The 22,380-nt window shown below is 49.5% G+C and overlaps 1 protein-coding gene and 1 pseudogene across 2 annotated transcripts in view; one reads left to right on the top strand and one right to left on the bottom strand.

Moving 5' to 3' along the window:
- Positions 1 to 4,091: 4,091 nt before the first annotated feature.
- Positions 4,092 to 4,894, bottom strand: LOC138428946 (protein FRG1 pseudogene; annotated as a pseudogene).
- Positions 4,895 to 14,920: 10,026 nt separating this feature from the next.
- CYTH3 (cytohesin 3) overlaps positions 14,921 to 22,380 on the top strand; it is a 69,246-nt gene continuing 61,786 nt past the window's right edge. The window contains exon 1 of one of the 2 annotated variants that reach the window (XM_069569584.1): positions 14,921 to 15,146. In XM_069569584.1, the coding sequence (XP_069425685.1) occupies positions 15,107 to 15,146 (40 nt within the window). In that variant the 5' untranslated portion in view covers positions 14,921 to 15,106. The remainder of the gene's footprint in view (positions 15,147 to 22,380) is intronic. The other variant, XM_069569586.1, reaches the window with a different exon arrangement.

Genomic DNA, 22,380 nt, shown 5'->3' with positions numbered 1-22,380 from the left:
TTCTTGGCTTTTTTTAATGTGCACATTAAAATTTCAAACACAGAGTCTTTGTTCTGCGGTCTTGACTTCTCATGTACCCTTAGACATATTTTGGGACTCTTACAAAGAAGAATGTTTTGCTTTAAATGATCTTATGTCTTTAAGCCTACTTTGTCATGTTCAACTTCTCAAATTTTCATGCATTCTGATGAGGTATTCTATTTAAAGAGTATTTTGTTTTAATTAAGCCCATCTTAAGAGACATTTGGTTTTTGCCAAGAATGTGCTTTCTCCCTTACAAATCAGTTATATTTATAACATTCATAAACTAACTTACTAGCAAAGGCAAAATCTCAGCTGCACTGTGGCTGTGTCTTCTAAGTTCATGGGGAATCCAAGGGAAAAAGAACAGGTTAAGCGAAATCAAGACAAATAAAGACACTTAAACACACGTGGACTTTATTTCCAATAGTTTTTTTCTTCTGAAATACTGGGTTTTAAAGTTGTTTTATAGAAAAATTTCTCATCTCTGAAAAGAAGGCGGAGGGTAGGTTGCTATGTTTGTGAGCAAACTGCGGAGAAAACTACATTGGAAATTCTAATTCTTCCTTTGTTCTATTAGGCTGCATCTAAAAATTCAAGTTTATCTTTTCCTGAATATGACAATAAACACCCACATAAGAGAGTATATAGAAAATAACAGAAAAATAGAGACAAGAAAATGAAAGTCATCTATCTCTTATCAAAAGGCAACCAGTGTTACTATTTTGGTCTATTTTGTTCGTAATATTTTACATGTAGCTTTCTTATGTGGTTAGGGTCATATCATATACAATAATTGTTTTATCCTGTTTGTTTATTGTGGTAAAAATACACATAACAAAATCCGTCATTTGCGCCGCCTTAAATGCGCGCTGCAGTGGCGGTGAGTGCATTCACAGTGTTGTGCACTCATCACCACCTGTGTGTGCCACGCATGCACGCTCAGGTCGTGTCCAGCTCTTTGTGACCCCATGGATTGTAGCCCACCAGGCTCCTCTGTTCATGGAATTTTCCACACAAGAGTACTGGCATGGGTTGCCATTTCCTTCCCCAGGGAATCTCCCCAACCCAGGAATCGAACCCGAGTCTCCTGCATCTCCTGCGCTGGCAGGCAGGTTCAGGAGACAGCTTGTTTCCAATCCTCCGGGACAGGCAAACGAAGTGTCTCTAATTAGGTGTGCCTCTTATTAAATGCCACACCTCAATGGATAGTTCTTGCCGAGGTGTGTGGAGGGAAAGGTGAAGAAGTAAAATGTGCCTCCAAGGTCACAGGCACTCAGACCTGCCTGGTGGGATGCAGACGGAAAAGTCCTCCAGCAACTGAGCTACAGCTTGTGTCTTTGCCACGGGACTTCTCACGGCATCCTGAAACGCCACTTCTTGCTTCCAGGGAAGAGTAGCTGGGATTTAGACTGGTAAACAAGTCAACTCTTGGTTGTCAGTGATGGCCGGGGACAAGGATGCTGCATAAGTAAACGGGTAACTGTCAAGTGCATTTTAGCTACTATCATTGTAACTTCTTTCCCTACCAAATTTTCCCTGAGTAGCAAAATGGGATTATTTGGAAGGTGGTTCCTTTCTTCTGGGCTTCCCTTGTGGTTGAGCTGGTAAAGAATCCGCCTGCAATGTGGGAGACCTGGATTCCATCCCAGGGTTGGGAGATCCCCTGGAGAAGGAAAAGGCTACCCACCAGTATTCCGGCCTGGAGAATTCCATGGACTGTATAGTGCGTGGGGTTGCAAAGAGTTGGACTCAACTGAGCGACTTTCACTTTCACTTTTCTTTCTTCTATTTTTTTCTTCTTTCCTGGTCTTGTGGGGTGTGGACAGTCCAAGGGCTGGGTACTCATTGTCCAAGAAAGAAGTAGCTACAAAGATGTTAGATGAGAATACCTCTGTAGACTATAGAAGAAGTCTAAAGAAGAAATACAGATGGCCCATAGACACACGAAAAGATGCTCAACATTGCTAATTACCAGAGAAATGCAAATTAAAACTATAATAAGGTACCACCTCATACCGATCAGAATGACTATCATTAAAAACCCTACAACTAACAAATGCTAGAGAGGATGGGGAGAAAAGGGAACCCTCCTACACTGTTGGTGGGCATGTGAGTTGGTGCAGCCACTATGGAAAACAGTACTCAGAAAACTAAAGATAGAATTACCATATGATCCAGCAATCCCACTCCTGGACATATGTCTCGACAAAACTCTAATTCAAAAAGATACTGTACCCCTCTGTTCATAGCAGCACTATTCACAATAGTCAGGACATGGAGACAATCTAAATGTCCCTCGACCGATGAATGGACAAAGAAGTCATGGCGCACGTATCAGTGGAATACTACTCAGCCCTGAAAAGAAGGACAATGCCACTTGCAGCCACGTGGATGCAACTAAAGATGACCATACGAAGTGAAGCAAGTCGGAAAGAGAAAGACAAATAACATATGACGCTTATATGCAGAATCTAAAATACAACACGAATGAACCTGCCTACAAAACAGAAAGACTCACAGACACAGAGAACGGACTTCTGGTTGTCAAGGGGGAGGGGCCGGGGGACTGACGGAGTGCAAGGCTGGGGCTAGCAGATGTAAGTTATTGTCTATAGAATGAATGAACAACAAGGTCCTACTGTATAGCACAAGGAACTATTCCATCTCCTATGATAAACCATAATGGAAAGGGATATTTGAAAAAAGAATGCATGTATCTGTATAACTGAATCAATTTGCTCTTCAGCAGAATCACCGCAACACTGTAAATCAACTGTACTTCAATAGAAAAACTGTTTAACGTTAGATGATGCACTAGAAATTATTAGGTGTCTCATGTGCTGTTTTTGGAAAACCAAAATTCAATCTGATTTCATGGGAAGGCCCCTCTACCTTAGACCCCGGGCTCTGAGATTTCTGGACAGAAGGCAACCTTATGCTGTTTTATCTTCAGGATCAACTACCAGTCTGCTGCACGTCCAGTGCCCAGCTCAGTGGGCAGCTCCCCCTGGTTTCCGGTTGTGGGAGATTCAGGTGAGGGCCGGGGAGAAACCATCTTTCCTCTGCCATCCCCCATCTCTTTTCGTATTCTGGTTATTAATAATTAATTTTCCCCGTTAATTCCCAGTGCTCTGTTCCTTTGGATCAGGCCAAAGCACACTTTGCTTTTTCCTATTTCCTTTCACTCTAATCATGAAATCCCTCCAGGCTGAAGCTTCTTCTCAGAAACCTGGCAATTAGAAGAGGCAGCGGGTCTCTCGCCAACACTTCATTTGGAGCCGCGTCATCAATAATTAACCCCAAGTTGCGCTCAGCGCACAAATGCACCAAGTGCGATTGGCGAGGGCGCGGGCGCCTTCTCTCCTGGGTTTTTACCCGCGTTCACGAAATCCAGGAAGCAGACGCAGCCCGTTCCATTAGCAGGAGTGAGCTGTCCGCTCTGGAACACTTAGGAGACCGCAGCCCAGACGCCTCTCTCCTGCATTTCAACTTGAGAGTCGTTCGTGCAGCTGTTGTCAAACCCAGGACAGCGCTTTCTCCAACCAGCACCTCACAGGCACGCCGAGGCTGCAGCTGTCCTGCGCACGTTTTTATTTTGACTTCTTGCCTACTGAGTCGCATCCCTGGGGGTGTCGGTGGAGGGTGAAGGGTGGATGCCGAAGGGGCTGTGGTCACCTTGACCCAGATCCAGTCTGTGGCTAAAAGAGTCACTGTGAAACGGATCTAGATGGGTTGGTGGGCTTCTTTTTTTTTTTTTTTTTTTCCTTCCTTCTTTCCTCCCCTTCCTTCCAGGGAGGGAGCTGGGGAACTAGTGTTTAATGAGGACAGAGTTTCAGTTTGGGGAGAGAACAAAGTTCTGGAGGTGGATGGTGGTGGTGGTGGTGGTGGTTGTGTGACAACGTGAATGTACTTCCTTCCCCTGAACCATAACCTTCGCGATGGCTAACCTGTACATTGTATGTTGTGTAGATTTTCCCGCAAGAATGTACACAACAACAGATCTTTTTTTTTTATTCTTGTAAAAACACTGATTTTATTATTCAGAAAAAAACAAAAGGAGAAGACAGAAACAAAAATCCTGGTCATTTGCAGTATCTATCAGCTTTCAATTTGGCTCTCCTGTCCAGAAGTGTTTCATGCAAGAATCCATCTTTCTGGGCCTTTTTCGGAATTTTACTCTTCTTTGCTTATATCAAGCTCTGGTCCTGGAAGCTCTGGAATCTTTTCAGGTAATTGACTTCACACTGTTTGATATTTCCTTTGTCTTCTTCTGGAATATCATCTTTTTTCTTGGTTTCTCTTTTGGCACAAGATCTGATCTTTATCATTTCTTCTTCTCCTGCCGTTTTACTTTTCACTTCTATATCACCTGCTTCATTGCATCTAATAAAACAGCTATTGGAGGCCAGTAAAGCCGTTTTCCCATCTTGAAAGACAGGTTCTCACTGCTCTCTAGGTCCAGTTGCATCTGAATGCCCAACAAGAAGCCCGTCTGAATTTATACCTAGGTATTTTCCATAGCCAGATTTCAGGGCAATTCTGGAATCAGACAGTTTGGCACCTGTAAACTGCTCTGGAGGACTAGGGCCCTCATCAGCTTCTTTACGTGAAGCTCCCGGTGTGAAAAGTCCATTGTCGAGTGCGTGTATGTAGGTTCCTTTACCCATTTCAGTTGCTACGGGTCCGGAAATCTCACCGAGGTTTGTTACTGTCCACCATATTCCAACAACATCAGGCTGAGTTTCTCCATCCGCTTCTCTTTTCCTCTTCTCTGCGCTCTTTTTCTTCTTACTCTTGGCCTCGGTTCCCTTGGGAACGAGTTTGGTGGACTTCACATAGGAGTATTCGGCCATGGTCCTGGCCAAACACGTGAACCGGAGCAAGAATGGGCGAGGGAGGCACGAAAGTGGAGACGGAGCCCGAGCTCCCCGAAAACGCACGCACCAGTGGAGCGGGCACGTCTCCACCCAATCCCAGGCCTTTTTTCATCCCAACGGGAAGTCCCAAATAGAGTGCCCAACGAACCATTTTAAAGTGCAAGTTCAGAAGCATTTAGCACGTTTGTGATGTTGTGGGACCACCGCCTCTAACGTGCCCCCACACACTTTCATCACCCTCGAAGGGAAAGTCACACCCAGGAAGCAGGCACTCCTCATCCACCACACCCCCACCTCCCGAGACCTCCTCCTGACTTTCTGTGTCTATGTATTGACTTACTCGAGATATTTCACGTGCACGGACTTCTGCAGCACGCAGTCTTTTGCGTCTGGCTTCTTTCGCAGGACGTCATGTTTTCGGGGTCCATCCACATTGTAGTGTGTGTCAATGCTTCACACGGCTGAGCAATGTTTCATCATTTACTCGTCCTGCATTGATGGCTGATGGATACTTGGGATGTTTCCACCTTTAGCCATTGTTGTGTGTGTGTTTTTTTTAAGAGAGGCCTCCTGCAGCTTAAGAACCTGCCGGGTGACATGTCTCAGAGGGTCCGAGCCATCAGAGGCCACCCAGCAATTAGGCAGCCATCTCGTCATGCTCCCTGGGGAGGGTTCCAGCGACGTGGGCAGGTAGTTCTGAGTGTCATCAGTTTTCTAGAAGCGCCACTGGAGGGGAGCTCACGACCTTGAAGGGTCAGGTGTTGGAGAATCCATCTCGAGTCACCTCTCAGCTAACCCTCCTTTTAAGTCCCTAGATATCCTGTCCTTCAACTGGAGTGTGACCAGGGTGTGTGACAGGTGGAGACGCCGACATGGGAGGGGAGGACAGTGCCAGGGAACTGTGCCCCGGTGTGGTTCACCAGGCGACCCGCCAACACCAGGGCTGTCCTGGGGAGTCGGCTGCTGCCTGATTGCGGATCCAGCAAAGACGCGTGATGGGCTTTTAGGATGTGACCGCATAGAGTCATCAGCTGTGGGGTTGCTTCGTCTTTGTTTCCCAAACCCTTTTAATTTATTATATTAAGGCGAAATTCAACACACATAAAATCAACCGTTTTATTTTCATATGTTTGTGTGCGTGTTTAGTTGTTAAGTCGTGCCTGACTTTCTGCAACCCCACGGACTGTAGCCCGCCAGGCTCCTCCATTCCATGGGGTTTCCAAGGCAAGAATACTGGAGTGGGTTTCCATTTCTTTCTCCAGGGGATCTTCCTGACCCAAGGGTCGAACCTGAGTCTCCTGCATTGGCAGGTGGATCCGTCACCACTGAGCCACCTGGGAAGTCCCTATATATTTAAATTTTTATTTTATGTTTGAGTGTAGTTGATTTATAACATTGTGTTAGTTTCAGGTGTACAGCACAGTGGTCAGTTACATACGTACATATCAGTTCAGTTCAGGTCAGTCGTCCGGTCGTGCCCGACACTGCGACCCTGTGGACTGCAGCACGCCAGGCCTCCCTGTCCTTCACCAACTCCTGGAGCTTCCTCAAACTCATGTCCATCACATTGGTGATGCCATGCAACCATCTCATCCTCTGTCATCCCCTTCTCCTGCCTTCAATCTTTCCCAGCATCAGGGTCTTTTCCAGTGAATCAGTTCTTCGCATCAGGTGGCCAAAGTATTGGAGTTTCAGCTTCAGCAGCAGTCCTTCCAGTGAATATTCAGGACTTCCTTTAGGATCGACTGCTTTAATCTCCTTGCAGTCCAAGGGAGTCTCAAGAGTCTTCCCCAACACCACAGTTCAAAAGCATCAATTCTTTGGCACTCAGCTTTCTTTATAGTCCAACTCTCACATCCATACATGACCACTAGAAAAACCATAGCTTTGACTAGACCTTTGTTGGCAAAGAAGTGTCTCTGCTTTCTAGTATGCTGTCTAGGTTATATATATACAGTATGTACATATAGCTACTCTTTTTCAGAGTCTTTCCCATATAGGTTGTAACAGAGTATTGAGTAGAGGTCCCTGGGCTACACAGAAGGTCCTTGTTTATTACCTAAATATAAACCATTTAATTAAACTAATTAATTAATTACCCTACTTATTTTTAGAGCTGGATGATTTATTTGTTTAATTGAAGTATAATTGCTTACAGTGCTGTGTTAGTTTCTGCCATGTAACGGGGTGAATCCGCTCTACGCATACAAACATCCCCTCCCTCCCGGGCCTCCCTCCCGGGCCTCTAGATGGTCTCGGGGCACCGAGCTGAGCTCCCTTCGCTGTACTGTAGCTTCCCATTAGCTATATATTTTTTAAAAAATTTAAAATTTTGCCCGGACCTTGAAATGTGGGATCTTCGTTTCCTGACCAGGGAGCGACCCCGCACCCCGCTGCACTGGAAGCTTGGAGTCCTAACCACTGGGCCGTGAGGGAAGTCCCCACGTCGGCCATTCTAAAGTGTGCAACTCAGCAGCATTCAGCACCGTTACAACGTCGTGCCACCACCCCCTCCATCTAGTTCCAAAGTACGTGCCTCCCCCTAAAGGAGCCCTCGTACTCCCTGAGTACTTACTCCCCAACCCGAACCCTCTGGCTAGTCATTTGAAAGTTCAGCCCTACGTGTGAAGCCGGGCCTCTTGATGGATGTCCGTGCCACGTGGTAGGAATGTAAAGAAGGAAGGGTGCAGATGAGGACATCTGTCATGTCCAGGCAGAAGGCTGGACACTCCCCAGACGTGTGCTACTCCAGGGGTAACTGGAATGTTTGCCTTCTTCTGTGTTTCAGAGGCTGGACGGTGTCTTAAAAGAGTCAGGGCGGTGGAGGCAAGATGATCGGCAGGGCCTCCGCTTTCTGCTTGGGTGGCGTCAGGCACAGAGTTTATTTATTTACACATTTTTATTTTATTTTATTTTTCTTTCCTTTTTTATTGGACGCACCGCACGGCATGCTGGATCTCAGTTCCCTGACCAGGGATGGAGCACCTGCTCCCTGCAGTGGAAGCACAGTCTTAAACGCTGGGCCACCAGGGAAGTCCCAACCACAATTTTAATTTATGTCACTGGGACTCAGCTTCCTGGCGTCTGGAGCGGCCTGACAATACCTCCCTGGAGGGCAGCTAGGAGGGGCCTTCGTACAGAGGTTGGCACACAGCAGGTGCTTAGAAATCGTTATCAGAATGTTATGCTTATTCCACGATGGACACGGGGTGATGCTGGGGATGCTGCAGAGACTGACCGCGCTGTTGCCAGTGGAGCTGCGGGGGAAAGCCACGCACCACTCTTGCCTGTTCTAGTCCTGAAAGTGAAAGTGATAGTCGCTCAGTCGTGCCCGACTCTTTACTACCCCGTGGACTGTAGCCCACCGGGCTCCTCTGTCCATGGGATTCTCCAGGCAAGAATACTGGAGTGGGTTGCCATGCTCTTCTCCAGAGGATGTTTACGACCCAGGGATCGAACCCAGGTCTCCTGCACTGCAGGTGGATTCTTTACCATCTGAGCCACCAGGGAAGTCTGGAGAATTAAAAGGAGGCGGAAAGGTGAAGACCAGGGCAGAGACCTAGGAGGAAATTTGCCTCCACTCAGGAGAAGGCCAGACAGCTTGAAAACCTTTGAAGAAATGAGGATAGCATCACAACCTGACTCACCCATACTGGTAGGGTGTCTCGCTGGGCTGGTCCAGGAGCCTCCTCCTCCTCTCCTTTGAACTCAGAAGCTGCGGAGGAGGGTTCCAAAGGCTGTGACTAAGCTCCCAGCCAGCTGACCCTCTCGGCCTTCTGCTGAGCAAGCAGGCGCCGGGCGAGCGCGCCCGGGGCAGTGCATTCATGGGGCTGAGCAAGAATGTGATTTTGTTTGCAGCGTTTCCAACTCTTCCTTTGCACACAGAAAAATGCTGCGTGCTTGAGGGTGTGCCCTATTTCTTCTGGCAAAGGAGACACTTCTTTAATTCCCAAATAGGATCTGGGATCCACTCTCCTGGTGAGAAAGGCACACTGATTGGCCGGGCACCCCTCCCCACCATTCCCCCAACCCCTAAGGCATCTTTAGCAAGAGGCTACTTACTCTAGATCATCAGAAAGGCAGAATCTGACCGTATTTGTTTCCTAGTGACAAACGATCACCAACTGGGTGCTTAAAATCAACAGAAATGTGGGGCTTCCCTGGTGGTTAAGACTCCCCGATTCCAATGCACGGGGCGTAAGTTCAATCCCTGGTCGGGGAAATAAGATCCAGCATGCCACTCATCTCGACCAAAACTTTTTTAAAAATTAAACAAACAGAAATGAATCTCTTCCAGTCCTGGAGGCCAGATGTCTGAAGTCCAGGTGTCAGTAGGGCCGACCGGAGCCCCTCTCCTGGCTGTGGGTGGTCGCCAGCAGTCCCTGGTTTTCCTTAGATGCTAGCTGCTTCCCTCCAGGCTTCGCCTCCCTCACATGGCCTTCTCCCCCGCGTGCGTCCTCTCCTCGCATAAGGACACCAGTCCCTGGATTTATGGCCCACCCTAATTCAGTATGGCTTCCTCTTAACTGACTACATCTGCACAGACCCTACTTCCAAATAAGGTCATATTCTGAGGTCCTGGGTGGATGTGAATTTTGGGAGGGGGGGACACGATTCAGCTCGGTACATGAGCAAAAACTGTAAATGGCAGCAAGGATCCTCAAATTCCAAACACACAAACCTGATACACAGAAACACAGATTCGAAGCCAGACTCCCTCCTTTTAAGTACAACTACACTTCATCGGCTTTCTTTTTGTTTGTTTTGTTTTTTTAGGTTAAACTTCTGGGGCTCCTTCATGCCCCAGGCAGTACCACCCAGCCCCAGGTAACCGCCGAGCAGCTGGGGCCTTCGGGGAGCAATTAGAGGTAGCAGGGGTTCTCCGGGGGCAGTGCTCTGAGGGAACCTGCACGTGCTGGGTGCCAGTATACAGAAATACAGCTGGTTTTTATACGCGGCTGTTACATCCTGTGACCTTACTGAATTCACGTCTAAGTCCCAGGAGACTTTTTAAACGGGTCCCTTGGAAGTTTCTGTGTAGACAAGCACATCATCTGTAAATAGGAGCGCTTTTGTGTTTTCCTTTGGCATTTGTGTGCCTTTTCTTGCGTTTCTTGCAAGTTCGTTCCGGCTCGAACTCCTAGGACTCTGAGGAGCGGCGGTGCTGAGAGTGAAGTCCTGGCTTTGTTCCCAATCTCAGGGGAAAATCTGTCAGTCTTTCAAAAATAAGTACGATGGTAGCTATAGGCTTTTTGTAGATTTGAAGGGGCAGCTGTGCTGCGTGGCACATGCAGACGAGGGATCAGTGTCGCCTGCAGCAGGAGTGCTGAGTCTTAACTCTACCTCCAGGGACGTCCCCCCAGTTCTTTACACGACTGAGGAGGTGTCACGTGTGGGACAGTCCACAAGCAGAGCGCGTGTGTCGTGGCAAGATGTGTTCCCAAGAACAGACTTGGAAGCAGAACAGCTAGAAGGTGGTGGTGAAGGCAGGGAGCTCTTCCTGAGACCCACCCTTGCCTCCCAATCCTGACACCTACATCCTGGCGGGCTTGGGGAAGAGGGAGCAGAGAAGCTTTCTGTGCGTGACAAGGATGAGCATCGATTGAGCACTTACTGTGTGCCCTACACTCGTGGCGTATGATAGCATTGAGCTCTAGTTCTCAGAGTAGCTGTATGGGGCAGAGTCACTGTCAGTTCCATTTCAGCCGCAGAAACTAGGGTGCTAGGAGAGGTGAAGTCATTTGCCCAAGGTCACACAGCCAAGAACACGAAGTGCCTGGGCCGTCTGACTTTAGAGCCTGAAGTATTCACTTAGCAGAGGTGACGTGCTGTGATGCCTCATGGCTGGGGCCTAATGACCTTACTGGGCAAAGTCAGTGGACGACGGGAACTCGTGGCTGGCTTTCGCCACCTGACAAGTCAGACTGCAGACTCACTAGCTCGGGCACAGTGAGGCTCTCTGGGTCACAGAATACTCTGTCAGGGGTGTTGTTCTGCCACTCGATTGCTGGCTAAGAGCGGTTTCTATTCAGAGGGCAGGGATCACAGATGTCCCATGTCCTGACGTTTGTCATTTTCACATTTTTTTCCTTTTTAGTTGCCTGTCCCACAGTCCACTCTGCACCCGGGGATGGGTTTTCCTAATGAGTTTAAGCTGCACACAGCAGACTCTGACCAACTTCTGAAGGGGACCTTTTAAAATTAGAAAAAAAAAAATTTTGTTTTTGTTTTTAGTAGGTCAGGGACATCCTATAAAAATGAAGAATGAGATAAAAATAAGACAGCTTTTTATTACTACGGAAGACACTTTGTGTTTGAGAACTCAATATCCACATTGCCTCGAGTGCGTAAGTGAAATGCCTTTCTTCCAAAGAAATAGCTCAAAATGGTGGCCAAGTTATTTTTTCCCCCTGAAGTTTAACATTACTGAGAAATCTGACCCGCCTTTGTTCTTGCAAAAATGCAAGTGACTAATCAATCTGAAAGGAATTAAGCTGCCCTTGGTAACGTGAGGCCACGGAACTCGTCAGTTGTGTGGATTCCAAGGGGGAAGAGAACACGACCAAGCTAGACTGCCCTGAATGATTGGAAAAGGAGATGGGAAAAAAAAAAAAAAGAAAGAAAGGGAGATGGACTCTGTGAAGAAAGTGATGTCTGGGTCTTTGAAAATTTAATGAGGGTGTGACTTGACACTTGGTCCCCTGTTGTTCGCCTGGGCAGAGTGGAGAACACTAGTCTGCACAAAATCATCTCCACTCCAATGAGATATTTTCTTTCCTAGATGAAATCAGATTTCTGAAAGCACTGTTTTCCTTTCGTGACTGTGATGTGGCAGTGAGCGGGCCACTGCCTGCTCCCCAGGCTGGACCAGACCCCTGAGCAGATGTAAGGGATTAGCTGAGGTTTCCATCTGCTGACGGTCACTGCTGTCTCTGAATCTCCTGACTGGTTATCAGAGGACATGGGAACTGCTTTGTGCAGGCGGTGTGGGCTGCCTCTTTCTGGCTGAGGGTGAAGAAACTGGCCTTGGCAGAGTTTGGGCTATTGTGACCTCAGTGCTGCTCGAGGACCCTTCTGTCCAACTGCATAGACTTTCTCTTGGAGGACTGAGATGAATAGAAAGGAGAAGTCCTCTGACCTTTCTGGAATGTGTGCACATTTTTTTGATTTCTTAAGCTCATTCTGCAATGGTCAAAGGCTGATAAATGGGTTTCAACATGTTTTCAAGATGTCTCCCACTTCGGCTTGCCATGGTTGTCCAGCAGCAAAACCAGATACGTCCAATTCAAGCAAATACTGTTGCTTTCTCCCCTTCTCTGATATGGCCAGGCCCTGCAGTGGATCACAGAGACATAATAAATACGGACTACAGTCTTGGTCTGAAGGAGTTTCAAGGCTGCAAAGCCAGTAGACAGGAAAACAGTAAGAGAAAGTCTATAAATAGAGTTGTTGTTCAGTTGCTCAGTTGTGTCCCACTCTTTGCGACCCCACGGACTGCAGCATGCCCGGCTTCCTTGTCCTTCACTATCTCCCGGAGTTTGCTCAGACTCATGTCCATTGAGATGATGACGCCATAAATAGAGCAGGACATCACATTTTCAATTAGATAATTATTTGAGTAATTATTTGCTTAATGGCTACATTCCTCCTAGGTCAGAAGGCCCTTGAAGGCACAAAGGGAATCTATCCTTTTCATCACGGTATTCCCAGCACCTGGGCAGTGCTTGAAACAAAGCAAGTCCCTAAATATGTATTGTCTGATGGAATGAGATTGCAACAAGGTTTTGGGTTTAACACTTGCTACCTTGGAGTGGTGTCTGCTACATGAATTGTTTTCCTTACAGGTTGACATATAAAGCTTTCAACATCTAAGTAACATAGATGGGCATAAAGTGAGTGCCTATCTCAGTGGATAACTAGGATACTTAATTTTCCTTTGTAGGAGCAATCTGCCTGTGAGCAGATTAAAATGCCTGCTGCCTTGGTGGGAGGGGCTTCCCCAGTGGCTCAGTGGTAAAAAATCCACCTGCAATGCAGGAGACATAGGAGAAGCGGGTTAGATCCCTGGGTCAGGAAGATCTCTTGGAGGAGGAAATGGCAACCCACTCCGGTATTCTTGCCTGGAGAATCCTATGGACAACGGAGCCTAGCAGGCTACAGTCCATAGTGCACAAAGAGTCGGACACAACTTAGTGACTGAGTATAGCATAGCACATCTTGGTGGGATTTAAGAGACACTGGAAAGCAGCTCCCTTTAAAAAAAAAATTCTAATTTTCCAATTAGATATTCATTCCTTTGCACACTGCAGGTTTTTAAGTCTTCCAATTACCCCATTCAAGTGCAGAAATAAGGGTGTGCACCTTAAGCTTCAGGACTTCCCTGGTGGCTCAGATGGTAAAGCATCTGCCTACAATGTTGGAGACCCACATTCAATCCCTCGGTTGGGAAGATCCTCTGGAGAAGGAAATGGCACCCCACTACAGTACTCTTGCCTAGAAAATCCCACGGACAGAGGAGCGTGGCTACAGTCCATGGGGTTGCAAAGAGTCTGACCCAACTGAGCAACTTCACTTCACTTCATCTTAAGCTTTTATTCTCCCAACACCTTTTGCAGGCTTTGTGGAAATGGAGGCCCTGGCTAAGCTGTGGGGATAATATTGATCTAACTCTCTGCTTACAAATAATGGGGCTATGGTTGATTCTGATGGCAATGAGCTTAGGTGGTGATTGGAGAAGCAATTTTCAGACTCAAACTTGGGAGAAGCACTACAGATCACACTCTTAAGAAATCTAAAGAATTTGGAACTGACATTGAAAAGTGTTTAAAATTGATAATATCATTGAGTTCAAAGCTGCACATGTCACATTATCAAGTTCAAAGTATACTGTCATTCTTTCTCAGTAACTACGCTGTTATCTCCAGGATAACCAAGGCTACAGGAACAAGATCAGGAAGCCAAGTCTGAGGGCTGAGGCCTGATGCCCAGACCCCCTTTCTGCTGTGCCTTCGTCACATAAGCTGCCACATGTCTTATCTGCACCCAGAACTATGTGGGGAGCCTTGAGCAGCACCCAAATGCTGGTTGTATAACTTGAGATTATTAGGAGATTGAATTCTTTGGGATCATCCCACAACCTCGAACAAAGAAAGTGAAAACGGCCCGTTTTGATAAATGACAGCAGAAAGTTCCTTCAACTCAATGTGCCATCTGTAGATATAAAACAGTTGCTAGTAAACTGTATTAGAGATGAATTATCTCCTCCATTACAATGTTTTCTTTTCTTTAATGCAATTTAGTTCAAGCAAATTGAACAGAAAAGCTTGGGAGGGGTCACATTCAGTGGTGGTGGTGGGGGCTGGGGGGGAGGCAGAGAACTTACTGGAAGCAAGATGTGGAATGGGAAGGGAGGTCCGGAGCACGGGCCAACGGAGGCCTGCTGCCCAGGAGGCCTGTGCCGAGGACCCTGGCTGTGCCCACGGGAAATTGAATTCAGAGCTCCTTCTGGATCGTAAATCCAGGGCAGCTGGCAGCTTGCCCAGGGCGGCTGGCGCGAAAGCGCAGGAGCGTCTGTGTCTGGCCGACCCCTCTGAGGGTGGGCCCCAGGTGTGCCGGCTGGGGATTCGGTTCCAGCCTTAAGATAACGTTCATCCATAAGCTTTACACTTTATGAATGTCAAAGCGCACTCATCGCCAGGAAAGGAGGGCCTCCATGACACCCCAGAAAGGGCTGAAAAGCTGGAATGACTCTGAAATGCCTCCGGACGAAGGGAGAAGGCTTGACTTTTAAATACGTTTCTTGAGCTTTTTCGCTGAGCGCAAGTGCGAGGAGGACCCCCGCCCCCGGAGCCCCCCCCCCGCCCCCCCGAGCACCTTGCCGCCGGGTTTTGTTCTCCGGACCCCACGTCGGTCCAGAGGATGCTGGCCCCTGCCCGCCAGGGTGCCGTCTCAGACGCTCGGGGCTCCGGGCGGGGCCGCGCGCGCTCCCGAGGGGGGCCGGCGGGGCCCCGCCCACCGCGCCCGGGGCGGGGCCTGCGCGCCACGTGACGGCGGCGCCGCGCGCTGAGCGCCCCGCCCCGCGGGAGGAGGCCCGGGCCGCGACCCGGCCCGCGCGCTGCTGGAGCCGCCCGGCCGCCCGCGCGCTCCGCACCCGCGGCCCCTCGCCCGCCGGCCCCGGGCTCGCCGGCTGCGGCAGCCGCCTCAAGATGGACGAAGACGGCGGCGGCGGCGGCGAGGGCGGCGGCGGTGAGTGTCGGAGGTGTGGCCGGCCCGCCCGGCGGCCTGGGGCCGGGCCGGGGGGGTGGGGGTCGCGGACCGCCGGGGAGCGGGGACGGCCGCTCCCGGCTCGGCGGCTGGGGGTCCGGGTCCGCCCGAGGAGACAGCGTCTGGGCAACAGCGCTGCGGGCTGGCGACCGCCGAGGCCCGCGGCGCGCCGGGCCCCGGAGCCCGAGGCGGGGGGTGCGGGGACCCCCGAGGCGGGGGCCGGCGGGGTCGTCGCGGGGGCCGGGCGAGCGCCCGGAACGGCCGGGGTCGCCAGGAGGCTCGGGCCGGGACTCGGGGGTCGCTTTCCCCGGGGCGGGGGACCTTGGGGGCGACCTTCCCCGCCTCCTGTCGCCAAGGGCGTCCACGCCCTCGGAGCCCAACCGCCGGTGACCACCCTCCTGGCGTCTTCCCCAGGTGGTGCGGGTTGCCAGGGGGGACCCCGGGAAACCGGGAGGGCAAAGTTTGGAATTGGGGATACCCCGGGTCTAGGAAGGGCGGCCGCGGAGAGAAGGTTGAGCATCGTGACAGTTTTCTTGGCTTTAGGTCCCAAGTGGTCACGGGGGTCGTTTAAGTGAGGAGGGGGCAGCGAGGGCACACGCATGTTAGAAAGTAAGGGAACGTGACGGAGTCAGCCGAAAATAATAAGTAAAAAGTCAGAGGAGACGAGGGTCGGAGTCGGGAACTGCTGCCCGCCCGCAGGTGGGACCAGAGAGAACCAGGCTGTCCGTCCGACGCTCAGTCACCTCTTGCTGGAAGATTCACGTTGACTGTAAATTATTTAGTGGAATACAGATTCCTGTCGTGTCATGCTGCGAATTACGCCTTTCAAACCGAATAAGGCGTCCGCATAATGTCTATGGATGGAGTGAGTCGTTGGCTTGGGACACAAAGGGTTAATACGCCTGTTTTTTTACAGGAACACTGGAAGTTAAGGATCTCTGTGTGTGTGTTTTTGCTAAAGATCTCCTAAATGCTGACAGACGGAATCATCATAATCTCTTGTAATAAGGGAGCGTTTGGGGAAAAGAAAAAAAAATTCTTAATTACAGGCTGCCGGAGCAGCTGCCTGTAAGAATCAGCAGTATTGAACGCTTCCGGATGAAGTAGTTAATCAAGGTGCTTTCTAGAATTTAAGTGATGCTCCAGGGGGAGATGTTTGCCTCGCAGTAAGCCGGTGGGGCTGGGAGGGTGGGAAGTTGGCCCGAGCCCTGGCATTTGCGGAGTTCACTTCTCCTAGTTGAAGCTAGGGGTAGCACTGTGGCACCGAGTGGCTGTGTTGTTTATGATGGAAAGTTCTGCGGGAAAAAGGAGCCCAGGTGCGCACCCTCCTCCAGCCAGACTGCTGTCTAAAGCGTCCAAGAGATGGATTCTCCCTGGACGCCCTGCTTTCTGCCTGTCACAGCTGCGGTAACGGTACAGGCAGACAAGCATCTCCTCCTTCGAAAATAAAGACAGATCCACTATAATACTTAAACGTTTGGCATTCGGGTACAGGGAGCATGCTGGCTTGGCGATTTCATTCGAAGGTGTTTCAGATTCTGTGAATCAAGAAATGAAGAAAACTTGAAGGTCACAGCAGGTATACATGTTTGTAAAATAGGAAGCCAGTTTAGATCTTGAAGACTAGAGCAAAGGATAGTATTACATCTCAAAAGTCTCAAGACTTGCTATTAGCATAGCTCTTTCTGGGGATACAGTCTTGAGATGTCAGAAAAATACCTCATACAGGGCGCTTGCATTAACACTATTCATAATACAGAATTGGAAATTGCGGTGCCTAATAGATTGGTGAAGTAAATTATGGGACATTTTTGGATGAAATATTTCACAAGCATAAAAAATAAGCAGTCTTATATATTATGGTCTAAATAATGTAAAAACTGATATACAGATGTTTTATTTTCCCAGTTTTTATTCTCCAAGTTTATGGGATGGTATATATTACTTTCAAATTTGGGGGAACTCTTATTAAAAATTTGCCCTGCAGTGGGAAAAGGGCTATGATTGTTTTTAATGTATGTGTCATTTGATTCACTTCACTGGAACAGTCAACAGTGATACTTATTATCTAAATGTCCCTGTAGCATTAACAGGTATTGGTGCAGTTTATAAAATCTTTCTTCCTTGCTTTACGAAAGGCACTTTTAAAATATGTTCGGCATTCTTAGGATGAATATGTTTTTGAGTAAATGGAAATCTTAAGAGTCATTATACAGTGATTATTATATAAATTTGGTATGCTTGTATTTAATTGTATTGATGGGGATTTTGAAGTTAACATAACTCTTTACAGTTCGCTAGTTTTTTTAAAATCACCATTTAGATTTCTAAAAAAAATTGCTTCGCTTTAAAATTCTTGTTTTTAAAACTGAAGTTCAGCTCTTTTGAAGAGAATAATTTCTCGTGCCAATCATTTGCAAACGTAAGGTTTTTTTGGCCTATTTTTAAGAGTGTAGTACAGAACTTTGAACTGTATATGGGGAAGTCAGTTTCAGCTTGTTTACAAGAGAGGGTAAATAATCTATTCAAACAGTAGTCACGCCAGAGGCAAAAGGATTTAAAATATCTTCTTTGCTAATATCTTGGTCGGGTTAGGAGACTTCACAGGAGACTCCTGCTTGCTGTTTGGATCGTTGAAGTTTTCCTCCAAGGCATTATTTGTCCTTTAAACGCAGGATAAGGAGAGAGAGGATGTGGCAGGAATGGCTGGAAGGCCCTTCTAAGGAGGAACACGTAGGGGGTACTGGAAGACAAGAGCACATTGTTATTTATAACCGTGCGTTGAGTGCATTAAGGTATTTTTGATTCCTTTGGGGGCCCTGTTGCCTTTCAGTTCTCCACCAGTTCTTGAGACGCGCCTGTATTTGGAAGGTGCCTGGCTCGTCTGGCTGGTTGCCACCGTCCTAAGGCTCAGTTTGGGAACCGTCTGATTGAACTTCCTGCGTGGACCATCTGTGGCAGATGAAGTGAAGAACTTTCCTGGGCTTGCCTCTCCCTCTGCCAGCCCCCCACGCCCGCCCCGCCCCGCAGCCGGTGTACATAGGAGTGAGATGTGCGCTTTAGGGGAATAGCTGCTCCACCTCCTTCAATAAAACTCAAATAAATTAAGACCAGGTTGAGATCCCGGATTCCGCTTGTCAGACGAGCGATAACCCCCACACCTGAAACCATCTGTGGGCCAGAGTATCCATCAGGTTCTGCTCTTAAGGGGGCAGCGCCGGCCAGGGTTTGGTGGGTGTGGACCCATCGCTTGGCCTGCGCCCCGCCGCGGGGCTCATCTCCTCGGGCGCGGTTTGGCCGGTAGGAGGCGCCGGTGGGTGACCCGATGGCGGGAGCCCAGGGAGGCGCCCGGTTATCATCCGCCCCCTCCTTCTGCCTCCGGCCGTGTGTCCAGCGGCTGGTCTGCTTTTGGCTCCAGCTCCTGCCTATTGACCCCTGAGCTGGAAAGCCATCCTTCCTCTGACCCTCCAGTGCAGAGATGCTGGCCGCTTGTTCCTCTTGCTGATCTCTGCGTCGTCTCACTATTCCCTGTATGATCCTTGACTTTTCTGTCACGTGTGTAACCAACCCCCTGTTTTAAATTCCCTCTCCTTCAGCTCCTTAGAGGTTTTCTCTGGGTGGGCCCAGAAGAGATGCATCAGCTTACCACTGTGCTGAAGAGCCTGCCTGCCAGTGCAGGAGATGCGGGTTCAGTCCTCGGGTCGGGAAAGCCCCCTGGAGGAGGAAACGGCAACCCACTCCAGTATTTTTGCCTGAAGAATCCCATGGACAGAGGAGCCTGGAGGGCTACAGTCCATGGGGTCACTGAGCATGCACACACACATATCCTTGGAGGCAGCAATGCGGGTTCAGGAATTTAACATGTGTTTTTACATGTGTGAGATACAGGATTATTCACTGTGTGGCTTGTAATAGTAAAAGATAGGGAATAACCTGAGCGTGTGTTGCAGGTTGTATACCCAGATGGCAAGTGAAGATGTGAGGCTATAGAAAGGATTGAGGAGGTTCCTTAGGAACCGATGGGCAAAGACTTCCGAACCTTTTGCTAAGTTATAAAAGCAAAGTGTAAGCAAATGTGCATTGTTTGTTACCATTTCCGTTTTCAAAAAGGGGGCAGAAAGGAAGTGCTTGCATGAAAATTCTCAGGAAGGCTCAACAGGGAACTCCTAACAGTGGTTACCTGGTGGGGAGGCTGATGGAGCCAGGGAAACCGAAACCTCTCTCTGTGCTTTTTTAGCTTGTCCATCTCCATTGTTTCCCAAACTGGAAACCAGTTTCACAGAAAAATAGTACACTGGTAAGGAAACACCCTTTGTTGAGAGAAATTTTGCAGTGGAAACATAGTTGTTTCCATACAATGTTACATTAGTTTCAGGTGCACCGCATAATGCTTCAATATCTTGTAGAGTTTTGCTATATTAAAATGTCAGGATAGCATGTAGAAAGTTGTGGAATACATTACTTGTTTTTCAGCCTATGCATAAGAAATTAACCGCTTTCTTTTGAATGCTTCAAAAGTGGCTCGATGGGTGCCTTCACAGTACTAGAACAGTTATTCCGCAGACATCGATACTGTCCCTGCCAATGCCCGGTCCTGTGCGAAAGGGTGAATATGATGAGTAAAGCAGCTGAATTTCCTGCATTCCTGAGACTTTTGTTTAGATGGGAGACTGATGAAAAATGTCAACAGATGTATCAAGTCCTTGCAGATTATGCTGGTGTGTGAAAGGAAGTGTAGGAGGGTGAGAGGTTGGGGGTGAGTGGGCTGGGGGCAGGAGCAGGTCGGTGGGGTGGGTGGCGTAGGGGCAGGCGGCCTCCTGGGGAGAAAACTCTTTCAGGGGTGGCCTGAAGGGGTCCAGGGCCTGGCCAGCAGAGGGCCCAAAGCTGCCCTGTGTGGTGTGAGCAGAGAGGGAACTGGGATGTGTCTGGCAGTTAGAGTAGGTAAGGAATTCACATTTTATTTGAAGTGCATGAAGCCAAGGAAGGGTTTCAACCTGGGGAATGACATTTGATTTATGTTTAAATAATTGTAGCTAATGTTTACAGAATGGCCTCCGTGTCCGGTTCTGCCCCGCCTGCCTTACGGATCTTAACCTATTTATGTTGCGCAATAAACCTGGTAGGGACTTAACGTCAGCACCGTTTATGGATGAAAAGGGAAACCGTGGAGGCACAGGGAAGCCAGGTAACCTGGTTCAGCCGCCGCAGCTAGCAAGTGGTGGAGCCGGGCCTCGAACCCTGGCGTGCTGGTTCCAGAGGCCTTGCCCTTCACCGCTGGACACTGCCCTGTGCCGGAGGGGAGGATGGGCGGCGAGGACCAGGGCCCGGCCCCAGGTGAGGTGAGGCGGGTCGTGTGGTGGGAGTGAAGGCGACGCACAGAAAGCAGTGACACTTGTGTTCCCGTCCCCCAGGGTTCAGGTAGTAGGCGTTCCGTGTCCTGTCGCCTGATTCCAGGTCTTTACAAAACACAAGGATGGCATTTCAGGCGCGTGTCTCACCTCCGCGCCGGGCAGCGCCGTGCCTCGGTCGCTCGGGCGGGGTCGCGGCGCCGGCCTCCCCTTCTGCTGCCTTAGCCCTCCCTTAGTGCTCCGTCCTCCCTGATGCTGTCCTTGGCGTCTGGCAGCCAGAGGTCGTGTCGCTCCTCTCCACGTCCGCGCTGTCCTCGGTTATCCCAGAGCCCTTTGCTGCCTGCATCCAGGACCTGCGGTCAGGGGTGCCCGAGCCCTCGGCGGGGGGCTGCACGCTTTTCCTCCAGGAGGCCCGACCAGAGGCGTTTGCAGCTGTGTGCACCACACACGGGCTCTCGAGAACTCTCCTTGGTAGCCCTGGTGGTGGTTGTCGTGTCTGACTCTCTGTGGTGCCATAGACTGTAGCCCACCAGGCTCCTCTGTCTGTGGGATTTCCCAGGCAGGAATAATGGAGTGGATTGGCCGTTCCCTTCCCCAGGGGATCCTTCCCACCCAGGGATCGAACCTGCATCTCTGCCTGGCAGGTGATTCTTTACCACTGAGTCACCTGGGAATTGCTGATAACCCTTTAAAAACATAAAGACTACTCTTCTCTTGGCCTGTCCTTGCCCTCTCTCCACCATGGACGCGTCCCCTCACCTGTGTCCCCTCGCCGGTCTCCTGGCGGTTCCGAGCGCCCCCAGCCCCTGCTCTTCCCGCATGGTCTCCCCTTGGATGGCTGGGCACGCCCTGGCTTCCTTCCTTCCGGCTTCTGTTCCCGTGTCTCCTTTCCGCAGAGGTCTTCCTCGACCCGCCTGTGGTAAGCGGCATCTCCCTGCCCCCTTTTGCAGCCGCCTTTTTCCTGCTTGGCTTTTATCATTCCTCACCTGCTCCCATCCTGTTCATAGTTGGCGTCGTCTTTCTCAGAAGGTGAGTTCTGTGAAGGCAGGACTGTGGTCTGCCTTTATCCGCCACTGTGTCTCCAAGACCTGGGCCACTGTGTGTAACAGGCCACCAGGAAATACTTGTTCATGAGCTGAGTGAGTGGAACTCGGTTTTGTCGAGCAGTTGTGGCTCCCTGCCTGCCTTTTGTACTTCCTCGAGGCAACCATGATGAATGTGATGTGGGCCCCCCCGGAATGGTTCTCACGCTTGAACACGTATGTGTGTGTGCCCACAAGCAATGCGTGGATCTGTTTTTTGGTTTAAAAACTATCAAAAATGTCATTGTGCTGCGTGCAGCGTTCTGCAGCTCCAGTTAGAGGCGATCCATGCTGTTACATAGAGACCCTGTTTACCTGTTCTCTCTCTCAGCCTGCACTTGGACTGTCTGTCACCTTGGGTTTGTATCGTTACAAACAGCACTAAGCGGGTGCTCATCTCCATTTACGAGCGTGTGAAAGTTCCTCACAAGTATCGCAGCTGTGGGTTATAGGTATGCTCTCTGTTTCCCCAGATGTTGGCAGGTTCCTTTCTCACTAGGCGTATTATCAGTATTCTAATCAGCTCTTGCCACTTGTGAGACTTTTAAAATGTCTTGCCGTCTCCTGGGTAAGAAAGGATGTGTTGTTTTAGTCTGCATGGCTTTGCTAGATGTATTTTGGAGAATCAGAAGAAGGCACCGGCAGCTTGCAGGTTAAAGGAGAAGAAACTGCAGAAGCCGAAGGGGAGCCCTCGGCTTCCGGCTCCTGTGCCCGAAGGTGGTGCTGCAGCTTCACGAGAAGGGCAAGTCTTGAGAGAAAACTGTTTGGAGGGTCCACTTGTTTCTT

Source organism: Ovis canadensis, chromosome 24 (assembly GCF_042477335.2).
Source record: "Ovis canadensis isolate MfBH-ARS-UI-01 breed Bighorn chromosome 24, ARS-UI_OviCan_v2, whole genome shotgun sequence".
Lineage (NCBI taxonomy): Eukaryota > Metazoa > Chordata > Mammalia > Artiodactyla > Bovidae > Ovis > Ovis canadensis.
The sequence above is the reverse complement of the archived record's forward strand: the minus strand, read 5'-3'. Positions and strand labels throughout refer to the sequence as shown.